The 22,543-nt window shown below is 33.8% G+C and overlaps 4 protein-coding genes across 7 annotated transcripts; 2 read left to right on the top strand and 2 right to left on the bottom strand.

Moving 5' to 3' along the window:
* Window positions 1-1,581: 1,581 nt before the first annotated feature.
* Window positions 1,582-6,141, bottom strand: LOC124836933 (protein PSK SIMULATOR 2-like). The gene is made up of 13 exons (XM_047312185.2): window positions 5,983-6,141; window positions 5,550-5,762; window positions 4,553-4,866; window positions 4,360-4,452; window positions 4,194-4,284; window positions 3,922-4,015; window positions 3,587-3,684; window positions 3,372-3,441; window positions 3,153-3,250; window positions 2,953-3,069; window positions 2,810-2,886; window positions 2,351-2,395; window positions 1,582-2,125 (listed from the first exon to the last, which is right to left on the bottom strand). Exons 2-13 carry the CDS (start codon window positions 5,754-5,756, stop codon window positions 1,660-1,662), a joined length of 1,770 nt encoding a protein of 589 aa, XP_047168141.2. The 5' UTR covers window positions 5,757-5,762; window positions 5,983-6,141; the 3' UTR covers window positions 1,582-1,659.
* Window positions 6,142-8,548: 2,407 nt separating this feature from the next.
* LOC124836941 (tubulin beta chain-like) lies at window positions 8,549-10,965 on the top strand. The gene is made up of 3 exons (XM_047312193.2): window positions 8,549-9,102; window positions 9,524-9,793; window positions 10,109-10,965. Exons 1-3 carry the CDS (start codon window positions 8,703-8,705, stop codon window positions 10,789-10,791), a joined length of 1,353 nt encoding a protein of 450 aa, XP_047168149.1. The 5' UTR covers window positions 8,549-8,702; the 3' UTR covers window positions 10,792-10,965.
* A 1,457-nt stretch (window positions 10,966-12,422) lies between these two features.
* LOC124836948 (uncharacterized) lies at window positions 12,423-15,398 on the bottom strand. The gene is made up of 3 exons (XM_047312208.2): window positions 15,115-15,398; window positions 13,939-14,314; window positions 12,423-13,847 (listed from the first exon to the last, which is right to left on the bottom strand). Exons 1-3 carry the CDS (start codon window positions 15,184-15,186, stop codon window positions 12,658-12,660), a joined length of 1,638 nt encoding a protein of 545 aa, XP_047168164.2. The 5' UTR covers window positions 15,187-15,398; the 3' UTR covers window positions 12,423-12,657.
* A 696-nt stretch (window positions 15,399-16,094) lies between these two features.
* Window positions 16,095-20,796, top strand: LOC124836947 (pentatricopeptide repeat-containing protein At1g56690, mitochondrial-like). 4 transcript variants are annotated; one of them, XM_088097381.1, is made up of 3 exons: window positions 16,095-18,612; window positions 19,871-20,034; window positions 20,306-20,796. In XM_088097381.1, exon 1 carries the CDS (start codon window positions 16,351-16,353, stop codon window positions 18,478-18,480), a length of 2,130 nt encoding a protein of 709 aa, XP_087953507.1. In that variant the 5' UTR covers window positions 16,095-16,350; the 3' UTR covers window positions 18,481-18,612; window positions 19,871-20,034; window positions 20,306-20,796. The 4 variants fall into 4 exon arrangements, with proteins under 4 accessions (XP_087953507.1, XP_047168158.2, XP_087953512.1 ...); XM_047312202.2 differs by having other exon boundaries at window positions 16,095-18,630; XM_088097386.1 differs by lacking the exon at window positions 19,871-20,034.
* Window positions 20,797-22,543: the final 1,747 nt, after the last annotated feature.

Genomic DNA, 22,543 nt, shown 5'->3' with positions numbered 1-22,543 from the left:
AACATTTATTTTCAAGTGTCACATCATTCTACAACCCTAGTTGTTACTGTCAGCTAGCGCAGCCTTTGCAGAGAGGGATATGAAATGGATAAAAAAGCAGGTCTTGTTTGGCAACTTTTGCAATTTTGACACGATTCTGAACATATCTTAGTTAATTATTATATAACAAATTCTTAACCTCTTTTTTGACTATTATGTGCACCACTTTACTCTTCCACCAAATCACAAAGTTAGTTGATCAAGTTGCTGAATCTGTTTGTGCAAGTTAGCTTCAACTTCCCAATTTCTGATACCAGAAATTCCTCACATTGTTGAACAGCTTCAGTTTTGCTGCAGTTAACCAAATTTTCATGGAAATTATAAGTGTTCCCCTGATAAGAATTTAGTCATGAGATATTTCGATGCTATTATCTTGTATCTCATACAAGGATTTGAAGTATCTGGCGCCCTTAAAATATCTAAAAGTCAGAAAAGGCACACCAAAAATATCTGGGACTGATATAGCAGCATTAATTAGCAATTTAATTTATGAAAACAAGAGGTTTTTGAATTGTAATTATCTACATTATTATAGCCCACCAGCTAGTAGACTTGATTAGGTGTTTATTTTTCTTTTCTCAAGTTACCCTTTCAAGCACGCAAGTTTCCCTAGTTGAGAGCATGTTGGTTTAGTGTTGAGACATAGACTCTTATTACAACCTTATCTGTATACTATAATGACAAATACCAAAGAAAAACAGAATTTAATCAGTGTAAAAGACTTTTCCTTTGAATTCTTTAATCGTTTTTTGGTATTACGTTTCCATTGGAGTGCTGTTTTGAGTTGATGGTATAGATAGAGCTAGATCAGTGAGTGTTAGTTGCTCAACTACTGCTATGATAAGATTTTATAGAGCTACAATATGGTAATGAACCATATGAATTGAGCCAAAACAGTTTTTACTATGTGTAGAATGAAGTAAATAGTTTCTGTTAAGTCACCTGAGTGGTCTGCATATCTATGTTGCAATCCCACACCGGATCATCTTGCAATAGAGAACCATATTACATTCTATAAAAGTTATAGTTTTAGGAGTTCTGGTGACTCGAGTAACATCCTCTTTATCAGTTTGATTGTCTTATTGTGTATGTAGTGATTGCTGAGAGACTATGCTTTATACTTTCCTGAGCTTAATAAGAAAAGATTGACAATGAAGAGTAGGATTACAGGATTAAGTGTAGTCTTTAGTTTCAATGTTACAATAAATTTGGGATTTATTGTATTAGAAAGTTATTAGCAAATCCATTTAACACTTTTATACGCACCTAATTCAACCATGTGTTAGTGTATTATGAATTTGATGACTTCAACCAGTGAAGTCAACCAGTGGGTGTTTTGTAAGTGAACAAAATTTAAGCCTTATATTAATGTAAAATGGGGTTGTACAATATTTTTCTCTCTAAATATATGAAATAAGAACAAAGAAAATATGGTTATTTTAAAGAAATTTTATTGTTATTTTAAAGAAATTTTCTTGAATATTAATATTTTTGAAAGAACAAATATGGATGAAGCTTGTATCAAGAAATTGAACACAAATGTCATAAATATGTTTTTGCCATAATCTTTCATAAACATTTCCATGTTGCACAAGAAAACAAAAGAAATTGAAAAACATCTTATAGCCCATCCATAATATCCAAAAGATTAGATTTTTGGTTCTCCAAAGCTTTTGTTGTAAAAGGTGAACTCCCTACACTATTGCTATGATGACAAACTTTGGCTCTTCTTTTCTTGGTCGATGCAAGATCTTCACTTTTGCTAACGCCTGGATTCCTTCTTCTCATAGTTACTTCCTCTAACAATCTTTTGTCCTCTTGGGAAAGTTGAGTTCCCAATGACTTGCTAATGTCTAAGGTTATAAACTCTAACATCTTTGCTTGAAATTCTAGTCGCTTCGGAGAAGTTGTCGTGGACATTGGTCTCATGGGATTACTATGTCTGTATCTTACAAAGGTAACCAAGTAGTGAAGTCTAGTCAACAATTCAACTATGTAAAAATCTATCTTTTGCTTCTCAGCATAGTAGAGTGTCTGCAGCCGAATCAGTTTATTTTCTTTGGATGTGTTTTCGCAAAAGTCAGTACTGCAAATCACAAAAAATTACCACAAATTATTGTGTTAACTTTGATCATCATGAATAAATACAATAATGATATTCATACACTACTTCTGTTTTCTAATTTTTATTTTATTTTCCTACCTCTTGTTCACTCATCATATTTTCTATTCCTTTTCCTGATTTTCGTCAAGTGTATATGCCATGAATCATTCTCTACACAAAAACATTGAATTAAAAGTAAAAGATAACCTTGAATTTGCCCATTCACCAACCCATCCAAAACCTTGATGTACCCTGCAAAATACACAAAAGCAAAGATTAAAAAAGAGAAAAACAACATACTTCAGCAATTTCAATGACATTTGGCTGAATTTCTTTTGAAGAGTAAAATGATTTTACTCTCTCTTCATAGTCAAATTTTAATTTTGTCTTCTATCCTGTTTTGATTTTATACTGCCATGAACATGTTATATTAGCATATAAGTTCAAGAAAACAAATCAAACCAGCACAATAACCTATTAATAACTTTACTTAATGTGAAACTCCTAATGTTCATAAACGTCTGAATGCATGACATATCTCAACAAATTCATGATTCGGATTACTTTCGATCTGAACTTTACAAATTGGAGTTTCAAAGGAACAAAACGAGTCCAACATACAACTGGTGTTTTCAAATATAAAAGTAGGAAACTGTGTTATCTTACTTGGTCGTGTTTGTGGCAAATGGAGTAAGCCACTGCAGCGTCTTGTCCATTTCAGCTTTGACCTCAGTGATGGAGAGCTAAAGAAAATTCCCATTTAGCATAATCTAACAAGAACAGATCTGCAATAATCAGATTACACATACCTGTTTCATGGCATCAGCATTTTGCAGCCGAGAAGGAAGTGCATTCTTAATATTATTAGGCAATCCATGATACAATGTGTCTCTCATATTTGGAGGAAGAACAGTTGGACGAGATGCCTGATATAAGTTTGAAACAGACATTTTATTTAGATTACGTCTACAACACCTTGCTAAGTTACACTGGCTTGGTACAAACTTACAATCATGTTTATCTGATTGATAATGTTAGCATAGTGCAGAGAGAGACCAGCTTCACCAAGTCTTTCAGAACCCTTACAAGAGTTTACAGAAGTTGTACCTGCGACAAATTCACGATTTCGTGACATTTTAGGAGTCTAATACTAATGATATGTTTGCCCCAGAAATCCAAGTACTACACAGATGAAAGATTTTGAATTGTTATTAGATATATCTCATACCATGGTTTCCAAGGAACTCGAAAATTGCTTGATCCATATGGGTAACTATGTCAACAAGCTTTTCAACAATCTGCAGTAGGTAAATGCAGATGTACAAAACTTTTATATTGAATGGAAGGAATGCAGGAAAATGGAAATTATGAATGAATTCAACTATGTAAATTTCAAATGAGGAATTAACTATTCATAGTTAGAATAATCACAATCTCGTATACCTCTTCCAATCTTCTGGACCAAAGAGATTTCCTTTTCAAGCTCCTCACAAACTTTCTCTGATGCTTTATTTCAATCTGAAAAGCTGTGAGACTGTCCCCTACAATTATATAGAAAACGACCTGTCAAAAATAAGAGAAATACTGCAGAAGATTGATTTGCAGATCATTTGTTATATTGATAATCTAAAATGAAAACTCTCAAGAAGACCAACAATTAAGAATGTTCTTAGTAAAAATTAAAGTGATTGTTGTCTTAGCACATGAACAAAACTAAAATCATCAATCGAAAATAAAGTCAGACATATTAGGGAAAAGTATATTGGGAAGCTTCTAACCGTTGAGAGGAAGATTTAAGGATTCCATTTCCTTAATCTTGTTCTGATAATCTTGTTCAAAACGTTCTAACGAAGTTAGCTCGTGGTATAATTCCTACATAGAGAAAATATCGAGTTATTTAAAGAAGGAATAAAAAAAAATTCAAGAATAGAACTGAAGTTTAAGCACATCAGAAGTAGGAAATACTGCAATATCTACAACAGCAATCATATTCATGGATTAAACATGTAACATTTCAGTCATTCATCAGAGAAAATTACGATTTGCTTACAGCAGTACTGTGAGATAGAGTTGTCAACTCCTGCATTGTGTTTTCTGCCTCTACCCTTGGCTGCATGTTGTCCAATAGGTACATATGTAATCTGAAATGTTTGTGATTATTTGAGAAATCAACACAATGAGTTTGCATAATCTTTTTTAAAAGCAAGTAAACTCACCTTGAGAAATATCGTTCTAGGTTATGCCACTGAGGATCCTTACACATATTTCCAAATCTAGCCACTTCCCGGGAGAACGCATTGAATTCTTCCCTACAAATTCCAAAAATCAGAGATAAAGAACATTAGAAAAAGAAACATACATGCACATGTGATGAAACAGAAAACACCATGCTCTAAACAAGAAAAAGACCTTTTGTCAGCTTCAACTAGGCCTATTAACTCCTTTGTATCAGTTGAAACTAACTGTTGCAACCCTTCTGACTGCAAAATCTCTTTTTTAAGGAACTGAATGTTTTCTTCAGACAGTGATTGAAACAAGATTGCTCCTTTATTTATTGTGTTAGCCACTTCAAATGCCAATATAGATATTCTATTCCCTCTTGGAACCACTGCAGTGCCAAACCCATTACTGTTGCTTAACTTTGGCACACTACTTCCAAGTGTGTCCAGAACTTCCACTGCCCTCTCACCAGCTCTTCCCCAAATGGAACCTCTCTGGGATCCCTGTGAAAAAAGAGAGACACCATAGATCACAGTGTAAACATCAAATTTCCAATCCAAAGTCTCCATAAGCAGCAATTGTTTGATTTTATTCCGCTCATAGTTGATAATACAGCTAAGGAATCAAACAGTTAACTGTTTGAATGCAGTAAGAATCATACAACAAATCCATGAACTGTTTCAGAGTTACACTATTCCACCAAAATGCTTTCCATCAGTTAAAAACACTCAATATGTAGTAGAATCAGAACCACTTCTTGTTAAGATCTTTAACCTCAAGATCACTCTGCAGGATCAAAACAGCTTCACCAGTTTCATATTTTAGGCAGCATATCTTCACTCAAAAACAATAATGTAATGGATCTTCATTTTTGCGAGCTTCCAACTCATTCATAGTTTTGATTCTTTATGAATAACAACCAGTTTTTTGTTACCCATAATCATGTTTGAACAAGAAAACCCTTCACAAATTTAAAAATAAATAATGCAGAGGTCGTTTACATAGTCATTCCATAGCAGTTTACTAAGTATAATAATTCGTTGACTTTTATTCATACCCGAAGACCTTAAAAAAATCACGTTTGTTCTACATTTAATGAGAGATTAACATGCATTTCACTATTTTGTTACCTTCAACCAAATGAATCCAGCTTCAGAAACAACAAAAATCAGTAAAAGAAAAGTACCTGTTTCCTTTCTTTTCCAGTAGGGTTTGATATTCTGAATTCACTTCCATTTTTCTTTCTACCACGATCACTGATCTTTGAATTTGAAAAACAATCTCCTTTCCCCTTTGCAACACTCTTTAACTTCTTAAGGTTTCCCAAGCCTTTCCCTCTAACCTCTTTGTTTTTGTTTTTCTCAGCCTTACCAGCTGAACAAACCGACCCCATTACTGTCTTAAGCAGAAAGAAAAGAACAAAATTTCAAAGCCTGCAACTTTAACTTCTTTAACATGGTAAACAAAACACAGAAAAAAAGACCAAAAGTAAAATATAATAAAGAACATTCTCTTGGCTAATGATCATGGTTATTACAATGAAGACAATAACGTTGACATGCATAGTTTTATTATAAGAATCAACGACATGTTTGAATGGGAGCATAACATAAGCATACCTATATTCAGGACTATTTACAGAGAGCATCGAACTCCAAAACGGAAACTCTTGTAGAAGACTTGAAGAGGGAGATGAAGTAGATGTTGAAAGAGATAATTTGCAACTATGGCTTTGACTAGAATGTGATAGGTGGATTGATGAAGGACATTCGGGTGGTTGAAAATTTTGGAACATATAAAATAATAAGAATAGAAGTAAACTTAGAAATAAAATAAGAGACGCGTAATTGGAATTGTGAGGAAAGGAAATTTCGTGGCACGAACCATGACAATGAATCAAAGACTGCTTCAAACTTGATAGAGTGTTATTGTCATGTACTACGTATGAAAGACATAGACAACGTGAAAACGAACAAAAGTTTAGTATCTACCTTGTCCCGTTTTGTTTGATTTAGGCTCTGCTTATGTTTCTGAATCATACTTACTCCTCTCAACTCCTTATTTGGTGTCATAATGTATTACTCAATTAGAAATCACTCTAAATTTAGCTTTTAAAACAATTAAAGTACAAATCAACAAGTTTTAATTATATCTTTATTCATTCTTTTATGATTTACTCATAATTTATAGTAGGTATCTTTTATGATTTTATATTAAAATGATACATTTCACATATAATATAAAGATAAAATAATCATAAAAAAAGTAAATTTTTATATTTAAAAAAAAATAAAAAATATAAAGTAAAAAAAAAATAATGTCAAATGTAAAAATTTATATATTTAAAAGTATCATTTTTCTTTAGTCAAACTCGTATGTCCTAAATATGACTAACAAAGGTAAACCTTTGTCAAAATTTCCCATCTTAGACCTTCATAGAAAATTTCACGTTTTAGGTTTTCATCATTGAAATTCCATCCCCACTTTACCAAACATTTTTCTTCTAACCTTTTGATTTTAATTGCTTTTTCATCTCATAAAATTATCCCTTTTTGTTATTTTAGATACCAAAATCACATTTTTGTAATCTTTATCAAAACCCTTGATTCTTGAGCTCCTATATTAATGTCATCCCTTCTCGATTTGTAAGTATTCATAACATTTGTTAACACAATCTTAAATTATGAAGTAATTTTTGTTTGGAAGTTCCAAAATTGTACGAGTTTCATTTATTGTTGTCAAGTAAATATCTGAAATTCTAGTTGAAATTTTAAAGAAAGAATACACTTTTCAAATGTCATTTTTCACGTTTGGAAAGAGAGAAACGACAAGGAAAGAGAAAAGGTTAAATGGGACCTATTTTTAAAACGTTTGTCGTGAAAAACACTGTATGGCTGGCAGTTAATCCGTTAGCAATGGGCAGAAAACATGTTTTTCTCACTAGACCTTCTTTTACGTTATTTGTTAAATTTATTTATAAATATTATTTACAAATTATTATTATATTTTAATATGTGGTGTATTTGCATAATTAAACATTTAATAAAAGTTGGAAATGATTATTTAAATATATGCATTGTCTTTGAAAAATAATTTTAATTATATTTTTTGTAATAGATATAAAATATAAGTGTAGTTAGTTAATTTTTATTTTTGAAAATATGCTTTTTATACGTGTTGGATATTTTAAAATATGTTTTATTCCGTGAACTAAATGTGTAATGATTTTTATTTAAAGAAAATTCAAATTGTTGTAGATGCACCACAAATTATTATCTCTGAGGGATTTTTTCTTTTCCTCCAAGTTTAATTCTGAAGAGAAATTTGACCTTAATAAATATATATATAATAAAAAAATTTAGGTAAAGAGTAATTACTGTTCGGTATCTTAAGTCATTTGAACGTATTTTTTTTTATTTTTGGGATTTTAGCTTTCTTTTTCATTACCTTTGTATATTTCATTTTACTTCATTCATCTTCCAAATACAAGTTGTTCCATTGACTTAATCCAGCTACGTAGATGCCTTACTGATTTAACCGGTTTGATCTTATTCTTCACCGAGCTAACTACATGTTTCACTGAGCTAACCACATGCTTCACCGAGCTCTCCTTATACTCCATCGAACTCTCCACATATTCCACCGAGCTTTTCACATATTCCAGCGACTAGATTTCAAAAATTTAGTCTACCCCTTAACCAAATTTCAAAATTCAATGAACCACCGAGCTTTCCACGTACATTGCTAGGTTAGAAGAAACATGTGTGGCAGTAAAAATGGATAGATGGAATAATTATAGAAGAAGAAAAAAATTACCTAGTCAAAAGGCCAGTTTAAAACATTTAGAAAAGTTTGGAGGTAAATGAAAAACAGTTAGGAGTGCAGAAAGAAAACTCCTATCTTCGATTTGTCAACGACAAGCCCAAGGAATTATCACTTGTAAGAGTGGGCTACTCTAAATAGCCGACAACATTAGTCGCTATTTTAAAGTTTGGAAATGGTAGTATTTAAAATCAGTATAAAAATGAAATAGGTTCCATATTTTCTTACAAAAGTTAAATAATTTTAAAGCAAAATATTGTTGAAGTGTAAAAATTAAAAAAGAAAAGAAAAAAATGGATTGGGAAAAGACAAAAATAGAGCGAAATAGAAGGAGAGAAGTTAAGGTAGGAATAATTATGGGTGGTAGAATTGGCGCTTCAAACCACACTCCAAGAACATAAAAATAATAACTTTTTCCATTCCATTACCCTGGCACTCTCAGTTTCTGAGATCTCATATATATATATACATATGTGTTTGTGGAATTGAAAGGGAGAGAGACGGTTGAGTAAGAAGAATGAGAGAAATATTGCACGTGCAAGGTGGGCAATGCGGGAACCAAATCGGTTCGAAATTCTGGGAAGTGATATGCGATGAGCACGGGATCGACCCCACCGGAAACTTCACCGGCGATGTGGCGTCGGATATCCAATTGGAGAGGATAAACGTGTATTACAATGAGGCTTCCGGCGGAAGGTATGTTCCGAGGGCTGTGTTGATGGATTTGGAGCCAGGGACCATGGATAGCATCAGATCCAGCCCTTTCGGCAAGATCTTCCGCCCTGATAACTTCGTCTTTGGACAGTCCGGTGCCGGCAACAATTGGGCCAAGGGACACTACACCGAAGGTGCTGAGTTGATCGACTCTGTTCTTGATGTCGTTCGCAAAGAGGCCGAAAACTGTGACTGTTTGCAAGGTATCCACGTTCCTCTTACACTTTCTTTTGTATATCAATGTAGATCTGTTACACCAATGTAAAGAATGCAGTTCAAAATTATAAAACAATCATGGAACTATGATAAGATCTCGTAAAGTTTATTGGCTTTTTTTTTTAAATTCTATTAATTAGTTTTATGGATTACTTGTTTGTTAGAGATCACACACATGTAACATAGTTGCAAATGTAACATAGAATGTAGATCACTTTATAAGATAGCATTAGGTTTGATCATATTAGCCACAACACAGATATATGTATTTCCTGTCCCTGGTGTGATGAGTGTTTTATTAGTTTGAGTATTGTCTTAAGATTGGACCAGCTATTTTTTGTTAACATGGATGAATGTGATACTGTGTTGTCGGTTTAATGTGTGTTGAATTTTTTTTTGTTTTCTCAGGTTTTCAAGTGTGTCATTCCCTTGGAGGTGGGACGGGATCTGGCATGGGAACACTGTTGATATCGAAGATCAGGGAGGAGTATCCGGACAGAATGATGCTCACTTTCTCTGTTTTTCCTTCTCCGAAGGTCTCTGACACGGTGGTGGAGCCCTACAATGCTACTTTATCCGTCCACCAACTGGTGGAAAATGGAGATGAGTGCATGGTTCTTGACAATGAAGCACTCTATGACATTTGCTTCAGGACCTTAAAACTCACCACCCCTAGTTGTAAGTACTTCAGTCCTGCATAAATTTGAATTCCTGCATTCATTATTCACATTCACACATTCATCAACTTGGAACTGTCCTGGAATTGTGAAAAGCATTCTTTAGAATTCTCCTCCACAGAGAAATTTGTAGATCTTTGGTACCAGTACATTTCAAAATTTTGATATACAAATTATAATACACCATCATATTTTATGTAAAAGCTAATATACAACAATGATTATCTTAATCAACCTTTAGTTACATAGTCAAAATTTTAGTCATTCACTCCCTAAGTAATGATAACTTGATTAATTTAACTGTTTGCAATTGTAGTTGGTGATCTGAACCACCTGATATCTGCAACCATGAGTGGAGTGACCTGTTGCTTGAGGTTTCCTGGCCAACTGAACTCTGATCTCAGGAAACTAGCTGTGAACTTGATCCCATTCCCACGTCTCCACTTCTTTATGGTGGGGTTTGCTCCTCTCACCTCACGTGGGTCTCAACAGTACGCCTCTCTCACTGTCCCTGAACTCACCCAACAAATGTGGGACGCCAAGAACATGATGTGTGCTGCCGATCCCCGCCATGGACGCTATTTGACAGCATCAGCAATGTTCAGGGGAAAAATGAGCACCAAAGAGGTTGATGAGCAACTGATCAACGTGCAGAACAAGAACTCGTCATACTTCGTTGAGTGGATACCCAACAACGTGAAGTCAAGTGTGTGTGACATCCCTCCCAAGAACTTGAAGATGTCAAGCACTTTCATTGGTAACTCCACTTCAATTCAGGAAATGTTCAGAAGGGTGAGTGAGCAATTCACTGCAATGTACCGACGCAAGGCCTTCTTGCACTGGTACACAGGGGAAGGAATGGACGAAATGGAGTTTACTGAGGCAGAGAGCAACATGAACGATTTGGTGGCAGAGTACCAACAATATCAGGATGCAACAGTTGATGAAGATGATGACTATGAAGAGGGTGAGGGTGAAGAGGATCATAATTTCGAGTAGTAAGGATTGATCATTACTATAAACTCATTAAGCCTCTTCCTTTTCTTTACTTCTGCACTTGCTGTGTTAGTCGTGTTATTCCTTACTTTTTATATGTGCCTTGTAGACCATATTGTTCATTGTTCTATACTTAATCCAAGTGCATGAATAAGAACAAGTTTTTTTTATCTACAATTTCGTATTCATTTGGTATGAGTTCGCCCAAAAAAATAACAAAATTATATGATAATACGTTATTACATATTAATAAATCTTATATACCAAATATATATGAATTATCCTTTTATATTTATATTTATATTTATATTGTATTACTCGTTTTGACTCTTTCTATGCTCCTCACCCTTTTCTTTGAGTCTTTCCATTCTTAACAAAACAATTCATTTATATCTTCTAATTATAATTTTTGGAGGATATTTTTATAATTTTTAAGATTAAAAAAATGATAGAAATGAAAATATTATAAAAAATATAACCTGTAATAAATGAAAGTTACTAATCAATGACCCAAGGTAGAAGATATTAAAGTTTTCTTACTGATATATAAAAAAAATAAAGAATTCAAAATAAACAATAAAAATTATTTTTTCATGTGTTTATAACGTGTAATTGATATATGCTTCTTAAAGTAATATTTTACTTACTGCTTGAGTTACAAAAGTACAAAAAATGTGATGATATTTCAAAAGAAACATAAAAAAACATTAGTGTGGACTTGAAAAGTGTCAGTAATATTTGTTCAAATAAAAATACTAGATCTATTCATTAAGATGGAGTAATATTGTTAGAGATGTCAAATAATTGTTTTAGATTTGTCTGAAGTTAGTTATAACATAAATGTCCGGTGACAACAATTATACTGTTTTTATTAACCTCCTTAATTATGAAGATAGGAGGATTGAAAAATTCAATTTTAAAAAGTAATAGTCTACCACTATTATTTTTTTTTTCATATAAACTGATTGTATAAGAATAGTTTTGAAAATTATTGCAAATTTCCATGTTATTATACCTTCCTATTAATCCTCTAGAAAGTATTCAATGAAAAACGAATACAGTCTAATATCTTGGAAATGTAAAATACATAGGATTGGTAAGATGTAAGAAGATTTAGAAAATTATGTACTTTAAATGCTAACATTTGGTAATGCACAAGCAGTGATCACTAAGATATTAGGAAATATGATAACAAAATAATTATTTATAGTCTGAATATCAACTGATGATAACAGTATAAGGTATAAATGACTTGATAATTAGTATATGCCTACATGCTTAGTAAAATAATTGCACAAAAAAATTGGGAATGTACACTTTTTCTATAAAGAGAGACAATTATTCAGGTCCATGCACAATTATACACATTTCATCATTCAAGTCATAGTTCAAAACTTATTCCTTTGACCTAAAACATATCAGAAAGTGATAAAAAAATGTTAATTAATAAATTAATAATAATAGCCAAAATAATTACTAGAGAAAGTACTGAAATTCTATTGGCAAAATCACAAAAACCCATCAGAGACTTTTTTTTTTAAACAAGCAATCAAATGCCTAAAAAACTTCATAAGTATTATAATTGATGAACAAAATATCATTATATTCAAGTTTTAAATTTCACTAAAAATATATAGACAACAAATCATAAATATCTCTATCTATATATATTTATATTTATGTACATTCTGCAAATACTCTACGTCGGGTGTGGAAGACAAAATTGCATCATTCACGTTTAGAATATATTAGGCAATCTTTCACCGCATGCCATGTAAGTGTTTTTCCTCTTTCAAAAAACAATAGTTCTCCGGTTCTGTCAAATTGAACACAGCTTCCTACTTTGAAACTACCTAATGTGAAAAAAAATCAAAATGGAACTGCATATGGCAGCGCATACACATCAACCTCAGGGAAGTATTCTGCACGAGGCCACATAGAACTTGAAAGCTTGAAGACATCAGAATCACACTTCTGTTTCTTTGAGGCAGGCGGTTTTGCCTGTGCTTCCGAACTAAATAACCAATTTTCATCTAATGACTCAAATCCATCATGCGTTAGTGGAGGAATAAGTAACAGAGACTTGTACAAAGATTCCACTCTCTTACTACCATCATCAACTGCTTTAACCATTTCCATAGCATCACCAACTACTTTATCTATGTCCATGGCATCAACTGCTTTATCTGTGACCATGGCATCATCAACAGCAATGTCTGCGATCGACTGATGATAGCTTCCTGGAGTATTTTTAGTCACCAAAACCTCTCCATGAACCAAATTCTGCACCGCTTTGCCATGTCTAGCAGCAGAGTTTCCATTAACCCGTTTGGGTAATGTCTGAGGATCATTTTGAAGGGTGGAACTTTTAGCACCAGTAGAATCTCCACGAATAGAATTGTGTATCACTTTGCCAGAGTTACTAAGAACCTGTTTGGGTTCTTCCAACTGAAGACATTGTGATTTTCCAAGAACACCATTGGGCACTGCAGTCCTGAGAGACTGTGACTGACGCTCACTTCCAACTGTGTTTTTTACCACTACACAATCTCCATGAACAGAATTCTGCATTGCATTGCCATGTCTAGAAACAGAGTTTCGAAGAGAACCCCGTTTGAACTCTGTCGTCCGGAGAGACAGTGACTGACTATCATTTCCAATCGTATCTTTACCCACCACAACATCAGGACGAACTGAACTGTGTACAGATTTGGGATGTCTAGAATCCAAGTTTCCAACAACCCGTTTGGGCTGTGAAGTCCTGAGATATTGTGACTGACTGTCACTTCCAACAGTACTCGTAGTGACCACTGCATTTCCACTAAAAGAACTCTGCAACACTTTGTCACTGCTGGAATCAGATTTTTCAATAGATCCTTTGGGACCTGTGTTAGTGACACATTTTGACTGATGCTCAGTAGCAAGACCAGTTTTATTTAAGGGATGTTCACTATCCCCCACATTTCCTGAAGAAGACCCCACATTAAATTTTGATTTGGAATTCAATTCTTCAGGATCACTGTGCTTTCTTAGAGGGAGTCGGATTTTAATGGCAGGTCCTGTTTCATACATAAGCAAAAATTAGACTTAAACACAAATTACCCAATCAAACCAATAAACAATGAAGTGATCACTTCAAAGCTTCCTCACCATTTTCATGGGTTGCTTGTGGGGAGCCCCTTTTCCTCTTACTGCTTTGAGTACTATCAGACAAGCAGCAAGGCTCCCGAGAAGTAACAGGTTGTTCAAGTTCCTCTGTAATTCCACTCCTCTCAAGTAGTTCATTGTCACAGACTTCACCCTTTTGCAACTTCCCATCTGCTTTGGTTTCCTTAATATCCTTAATGAGCTTGAACTTCTTGTCATCGTCACTGCCACTAGTAGCTGCAGTTGTTCCTTCTTTATGTTTCCTTTCTTTCTTCTCTTTCCTTATCTCTTTCTTCTCCTCCTTTGCCCTCTTCTTCTCCTTCTTGATTCTCTTCTTCTCTATCTTTTCCCTCCTCTTCTTCTCTATCTCCTCTCGGAGCTTTAGGCACCAGAATAACATTTTCAAATAGAGGATAGGGAAGAAGTCCAAAGAAACAAACATGCTATGCAAGCATTTCAATCTTGTTTCACCATGCAATTGCAATAACTAAACTATCTCATATTTGTACAGATCTTTTGGTAGTCAAGAACAATAGTTTCAGCCATTACAAGAACTATTTTATATTTTATATCCTTTACAAATCTTAAGACAGTAGCAGTCCACAAGCCACGCATTACTAAAAGAGGCCCAGACTAGCTCCATCACACAAGATCCAACGTGAGATCGTTTAGAAATACCTAATCACCCACTAATCTATACATAACAGGATCTCACATCTTCATCCTAACTAAATAAACCTAACATGCAGTAATATGTATATAAAAAACCCGTCCAAGATTTGAATCCCACATTTAGAATTGCGAAAAATTATTAGTTTATACTAAATAAAAATTTCATTATCCCCAACCCAAAGATTAAAATAATTTATTAGTCAGTTGAGAGAACTGCATGCTTTTAGAAATCCTTTGGTAAATCCCACCAAATATATTATGTTAAAAAATATGTCATTGTTTATAGTTATCCAAAAGAAAACCCTGGAACCATTTCTCCACATTCACTTATAAAAATCAACCTATCCCCGCCCAAAAAACAAAATCACGTTCTAGGGTTCGATCAAAACATCCAAAGATCCAAAGAGGGGGGACAATCTCATCCCGCAGTTCTATCCAGAAAATCAATTTGGAACAACATGCAGAGTTGAGCGCACAAACGCAAAAACGAAACGGCTCAACACAAACCTTAATCGATTCGATCAAGGCCTCGCTACGTGCACCATAACCTGGAGGGGGAAAAGGGAAACACCGAGACATCTTCGGTTAATATAAAAGCTTGCTTTATATGGATGGTTGTGAGTGTTTGTGTTTTGACCAAATCCTTCAGCTACAGAAACGAATCGAGGTTCGATTTCAAGAAAAGAGGAGAAGAGAAAAGCTAGGAAAGGAGTAATCTCTCTCTCTGACAGGCGGCTACGGCCAAAGGGCTTCACAAAGATGAAACCCTAATTCTGAATCGCGCAAGCCAAATGAAACAAAAGAAGGGGAAAGGGTTGTATTTATAGCCAGAGAAACCGACTTCCAGTACCACACGGTTTCGTGATGTCTACGCGACCACGCGTATTGCTCCTTTTACGATATTACCCTCTCCGCATATCAATTTCAAAGGTGTACAATTAATTGGATTAAAATTAATGGACACTTATCTTATTATTGTATATTATTTATCCATTGTTTATGTTAAAGATATTGCCTAATGTATCTAAAATCTTTATTTTATTATTTTCAATTCAGAAAATATGTTTGTATTTATTTTAAAGACTAATATGTTTATGAATAATATATTATTATTAACGTTGGAGATCTCATACAAAAACAATACAAACCTCATTTTTATTTTTATTATGTTTAATTAAATAAATATGCTTTATATTTATTTTAGAAACAAATATGTTTGTGAAAATATATTATGATTAAATTAATCAAATAATTAATTAAATGTCAAAATAAACTCCATTTGTATAAAAGGATAATGATAATTGATTTACTAAATATATAATATTTTAAAGATTATTATTACCATTTTTATAATTATGTTCATTATAATGCATATATATTATAACTTGAATTGGTTAATGAATTGAGATAAATATATTGAAAATTATTTTTTGTTTTTGTATTTTCTTGTTTATATAATATAAAATTGAGAAGGGGTGAGTATATCTAGCACGCACACCAAACCACCTGTCAGTTGCTTTGACCGAGTTCAAGGATTTTACATAGCAACTGTCATGAGTTTTATTTTTTTAATTCGATATATCAATGCTAAGTAAAAATTGCACACCTCTTACTTAGCTCTCCATCCTTTTTTCACAGTAATCTCAATGGCATTTATAACTCCCGTGAGATCTGCTACAAAGGTTGTCTCTGATAATGTAATTATTTTCTACCTTTAATAGATTTATTTGAATTTATATGTAGATGGGTCACCATGGTCGTGCCACTGTGTTATGGAGCATGCTGCTGCAAGTGAGATCACTGTGCTCCACTGCTAATGCCATCGCACGTTATGCGCGTAGCGGTCAGCTCAGTCATGCTCGCAAGGTGTTCGACGAAACGCCTCTCCCTCTCAGAACCATCTCTTCGTGGAACACAATGGTCGCTGCGTACTTCGAGGCTCGCCAACCGCGCGAGGCCCTTTTCTTGTTCCAGAGAATGTCCCACAGAAATACCGTATCTTGGAACGGTCTCATCTCAGGCCACATTAAGAACGGAATGCTGCTTGAGGCGCGCAGGGTATTTGATGCAATGCCCGATCGCAACGTTGTTTCGTGGACTTCTATGGTCCGTGGCTACGTTCGAAACGGCCATGTTGCTGAAGCAGAACGACTCTTCTGGCAGATGCCCGACAAGAATGTGGTGTCATGGACCGTTATGCTCGGCGGGTTGCTGCAAGAGGCTCGTATTGAGGATGCGCGCAAGCTATTTGATATGATGCCTGAAAAGGATGTGGTAGCGGTTACCAACATGATTGGAGGGTATTGTGAGGAGGGTCGTTTGGACGAGGCTCGTGAGCTGTTTGATCAAATGCCGAGGAGGAATGTGGTTACTTGGACAACTATGGTTTCCGGGTATGCAAGGAATGGGAGAGTGGATGTTGCGAGGAAGCTTTTTGAAGTGATGCCGGAGAGGAATGAGGTGTCCTGGACTGCTATGCTTATGGGTTATACTCATAGTGGGAGGATGAGAGAGGCTTCTAAGCTTTTTGACATGATGCCGGTGAAGCTGGTTGTTGATTGCAATGAGATGATCATGGGGTTTGGGTTTGCTGGCGAGGTGGATAAGTCGAGGCGTGTGTTTGAGGAAATGAAGGATAGGGATGATGGAACTTGGAGTGCCTTGATCAAGGTGTATGAGAGGAAAGGGTACGAGTTAGAAGCTTTGGGTTTGTTTAGGAGGATGCAGATAGAAGGGGTTGCGCTGAATTTCCCTTCATTAATTAGTGTTCTTTCTGTGTGTGCCAGCCTGGCCAGTCTTGACCATGGGAGGCAGGTGCATGCTCAATTGGTGAGATCTGAATTTGATCAGGATTTATATGTTGCCTCGGTCTTAATTACAATGTATGTTAAGTGTGGCGATCTTGTGAGAGCAAAACGTGTTTTTGACAGGTTTCCTTTGAAGGATGTTGTTATGTGGAACTCTATGATCACGGGTTATTCCCAGCATGGATTGGGGGACGAAGCTTTGAATGTTTTTTATAACATGGGCTCCTCTGGAGTTCCACCAGATGATGTTACCTTCATCGGAGTTCTTTCAGCATGTAGCTATAGTGGCAAGGTGAAAGAAGGGCTTGAACTTTTTGAATCAATGAAATGCAAATATCAAGTGGAACCGGGAATTGAACACTATGCTTGCCTGGTTGATTTGCTAGGCCGAGCAGGCCAGGTTAATGATGCAATGAAACTAGTACAAAAGATGCCAATGGAACCTGATGCAATTGTTTGGGGTGCATTGTTGGGAGCATGCAGAACTCATATGAATCTGGATTTGGCTGAAATTTCCGTTGATAAACTTGCACAGCTAGAACCTAAAAATGCTGGACCTTTAGTCTTGCTTTCAAATATGTATGCGTCCAGAGGAAGATGGAAAGATGTTGAAGTCCTTAGGAAGAAAATGAAGTCTAGGAGTTTTATGAAATTGCCTGGTTGTAGTTGGATTGAGGTGGAGAAAAAGGTACATATGTTCACCGGGGGTGACAGCAAGGGCCACCCTGAGCAGCCTATTATCATGAAAATGTTGGAGAAGTTAGGTGGATTGTTGAGGGAAGCTGGGTATTGTCCTGATGGTAGCTTTGTCCTTCACGATGTGGATGAGGAAGAGAAGACACTTAGCTTGGGTTATCATAGTGAAAAGCTAGCTGTAGCATATGGAATTCTAAAAGTGCCGAAAGGAATGCAAATTAGAGTTATGAAAAATTTGCGGGTTTGTGGTGATTGCCATTCTGCAATTAAATTAATTGCAAAAGTTACTGGAAGGGAGATCATTTTGAGGGATGCTAATAGATTTCATCATTTCAAGGATGGTTACTGTTCTTGCAAGGACTATTGGTGATTCCTTGAAGCTCATATGACCTAAGATTTGAAGTTATTGGAATAGAGGGTGGCTCTGCCCGAGTTTGATGGACTTGTATACCATGTGCTTTGGTGGTCAGTATTTTACAACTTGCTAGTGTGACATACGTAAGTGAGTATTATGGTTAAGGTATGTTGGGTTCTATGATGGGTATGTTGTTCTATTTTTTTTATTGGAATATGTTTAAGGAATCAAAATTGAACTACTACAGAACTAACCGGATAATTAGATTGAGAAACCTCCACTTTCTCCCTACCCACTCCAGGGGCTGATTGTTTGAGAAATGAATGACAGTGATTGAATTCATACTTTTTGTTCTTTCCTCATGTTTTATATTATTGCTAATTACTTTATATTCTGAAAAAGTAATTATTTCTCTAATTTACAACCAAATTTGAGTAGACACTTTCTTCATTAACATTTGAACAGGTTACAACTTATGCTTGTCTTTTCTTTCAGCTTTTTTTGAATTGATAGGAAATATTTCCTATTTACATTTATTGTAAGTCCTTATATTTTATTTCTGACTCCAAGAAGTTTTGCTCAATTTGTTAGTAATAATAGTCATTGGTGTTTATCTTGGTACCTGTGTGGTTCTGATATCGGTGTTTCTATTGGAAATCGCATGGCCAAGGGAAGATTTATTGACACTACTCGCTTCTGTTTATTTATTGACATTATGTACTGTTTGTAATCTGTTGTAGTAATTTCAGTTCTTGAGCTAACTGGTTATCAATTAGATAAATTTCCACCCAAAGTGTCACTTTGTTGGAATTGACATCTTAACTGGCAAAAAAAAGCTTGAGGATATTGTGCCATCTTCCTATAATTGTGATGTATGTATGGAGTGTCTTTTCGATTTGGGTTTTACCTTTTTAATTAGGCCACTAATATGTTTATTATGGTATGATTTATGTGTTTTTGTGGTTACAACAGGTTCCTCATTCAATTGTACTGATTACTAGCTCATCAATATATCTGATGATGGATTTGTAATATTTCAATTACACTGATCTGTTACTCCTTCCCCTTTTCTATTAATATCCCAAAGTGATTTTTTATGTGATGTAAATAAAGTTGTTTTGGTAGGTGAAATGGTTATTTGATTTTCTTTGATTGCATGTTTAGATTATTTTATTTCATGATCAAATTTCTTAAAAGGTGCTAAGTCAGACCAAATGATTAAAATAGCCAAATCTATGGTTGATGCATATTTAATTAATAAACTATATATGATTGAAATTTCATCTTTATCATATCCATGTATGGTTTTTGGTTTCATTTTTCGCATTCTATCCCGATATGGTGTGGTTAATATAGTTATACAATTGGTTATTAATGTTTGTTACCCTTTCATTGAATATGTTAGGTGAGTCTGCTGACTAAGAATGATGGTACTAAGAATCAAAATTATGAATGAGTTGGAAGCTCGTAAAAATTAAGATCCATTACATTATTGTTTTTGAGTGAAGATATGCTGCCTAAAATATGAAAGTGGTGAAGCTGTTTTGATCCTGCAGAGTAATCTTTGAGGTTAGAGATCTTAACAAGAAGTGGTTCTGATTCTACTGCATATTGATGGTTTTTAACTGATGGAAAACATTTTGGTGGAATATTCTAACTCTGGAACAGTTCATAGATTTGTTGTATGATTCTTACAGCATTCAAACAGTTAACTATTTAATTCTTTAGTTGTAAATTATTAAACTATGAGCAGAATAAAATCAAACAGTTGCTGCTTATGGAGACTTTGGATTGGAAATTTGATGTTTACACTGATCAATGGTGTCTCTCTTTTTCACAGGGATCCCAGAGAGGTTCCATTTGGGGAAGAGCTGGTGAGAGGGCAGTGGAAGTTCTGGACACACTTGGAAGTAGTGTGCCAAAGTTAAGCAACAGTAATGGGTTTGACACTGCAGTGGCTCCAAGAGGGAATAGAATATCTATATTGACATTTGAAGTGGCTCCAACAGTAATGTTTGAGTTAAGGTGCATATAAAAGTGTTCAATAGATTTGCTAATAACTTTCTAATAGAATAAATCTCAAATTTTATTGTAACATTGAAACTAAAGACAACTCTAAATCCTGTAATCCTACTTTTCATTGACAATCTTTTCTTATTAAGCTCAGGAAAGTATAAAGCATAGCTCTCAGCAATTACTACATACACAATAAGGCAATCAAACTGATTAAGAAGTTGGAAAAGGTGATTTTTAACTTCTTTGTGGTGTAGTATACTTACACATTTTCCTCTTCATTCTTCATTTTGTTAATGTTATTTTCATTTTTTTGGAGCTGAATTTTGATTGAGGAAATAATACACAAGTAATAATTTTGATTTCTTTGAAAATTTTAATGTGATTTTAATTGTTTTTTCTTTAAATTTGTCTTCATGTTTTAAGAAAATTCTATAATTTCAGTTGAATTTATTTTTACATACATTTTACTTTGTGGTTTTTTATTTAATTAAATCCACGGTTTACAATATATACTTTAAGAAAATCATAGATATAAATAAATAAATGATAATTTAAAAAATTATATCAAAATTAGGGATTTTTAAACAGTGACCTAAAATCGTAAGAAACAATTAAAATTAGAAGAAACTAAACTTTTAGTTAGTCTAAAACTTATTTAACAAGTTTTAATTGAATAAAATAATTAAATTATTTGCTTAACTTTTAAATTATTACAATATTATATTAACATGAGCTTCGTAGGAAGATATGGATTATCTGAAACTACAAATTTGTTATCATTTTCAACTATATATAATATAACTAAAGGTTTGAGTAATTGCTTCTTACACTTTTTTAGTAAACACAGTTGCTAACCCGAATTAGATATTAATACTTATTATTATTATTTTTTCCATTTTTTTTATAAAATTAAAGTTTATTAATTAAAAAACATTAAAAGTGTATTCATTTAACTATAAATAAAGTCAAACTAAAATTAAATAGACATTGATTACAACTTCATACGATGATGTCGGTTTAAGTACAAGTTTTTTCTAAAACGTAAATATCAATATAAATTGTACCCTGTGCATTACCATTGCCTTTTGAAAAATAATTTTTTGATATAAACTAATTTTATATCGTAAATATATTTTTTTACTGCCTTTTTTTACTAGTAAAATGGGAAAAAAATATATTTATTATTTTATTCTTACTATTTTTGGCAATGCAGAATGGAAAAGGACAATACAAAGAACATCTGAGGCCCATAAAATAGACCTGACACAGAACACTGCACGGGCCAACTCAACCTTAAATTTGGTACCACAAATCAAACGCTACTGGGCCCATGTGGTGTCAAGGTCATAGTCTCTGACCCACACGTTACTGGGTTTGTGATGGAGGCCCAGCCCAAAAGGAGGGCCCAGGCAAGGCTGGTGCCAACTGCTTCAACTGCCTTCAAGCCTGCTACCATCTCATCAATGCACATACTCTATTAATTTCTATACAAATAATCAAACTTCACTGTTCATTTTTAAATCAATTTCTTTCAATCTTTGAAGATATGTTTCGATACAGTTAATGTTTTTATTTATTTATTTATTGGAGCAGTGTGGATGTAAAAATAATAATTAAGAGATAAGTAATTTTTTAGAGATTGATTAAGTGCAAATGCCAAATGAAAATTATGAAATAGATGCAATGTGAATACAAAAAAGGACATGAAACTTACATGGAGATAATATATTAATAAAATCATATACGTCGTATATTATTTACGCAATTAAACATGAATTTCAACATCACTTTTTCTATATTATGGGTTGCTTATTTCTATTTCTTGTTTATCTTTCATTCTTGTCTCAATCACTTTATTCAAACATTCCTTATTCCTCTAATTAAATTTTTATTTAATTTATTTATATGGATTATTTGACCAAGTTACATATATGATATAATTAGTTGAAAGTTATATCAAAAGACAATGGTGAAGAGAAATTAGCATTTTCTAAAATGTAAATTATTGTTTATATATATATATATATATATATATATATATATATATATATATATATATATA

The sequence above is a fragment of the Vigna umbellata genome, chromosome 1 (genome assembly GCF_029865625.1).
Source record: "Vigna umbellata cultivar VRB3 chromosome 1, Vumbellata_1.0, whole genome shotgun sequence".
NCBI lineage: Eukaryota > Viridiplantae > Streptophyta > Magnoliopsida > Fabales > Fabaceae > Vigna > Vigna umbellata.
Note: the sequence above shows the minus strand (reverse complement) of the source record. Positions and strands in the feature narration are given on the sequence as shown.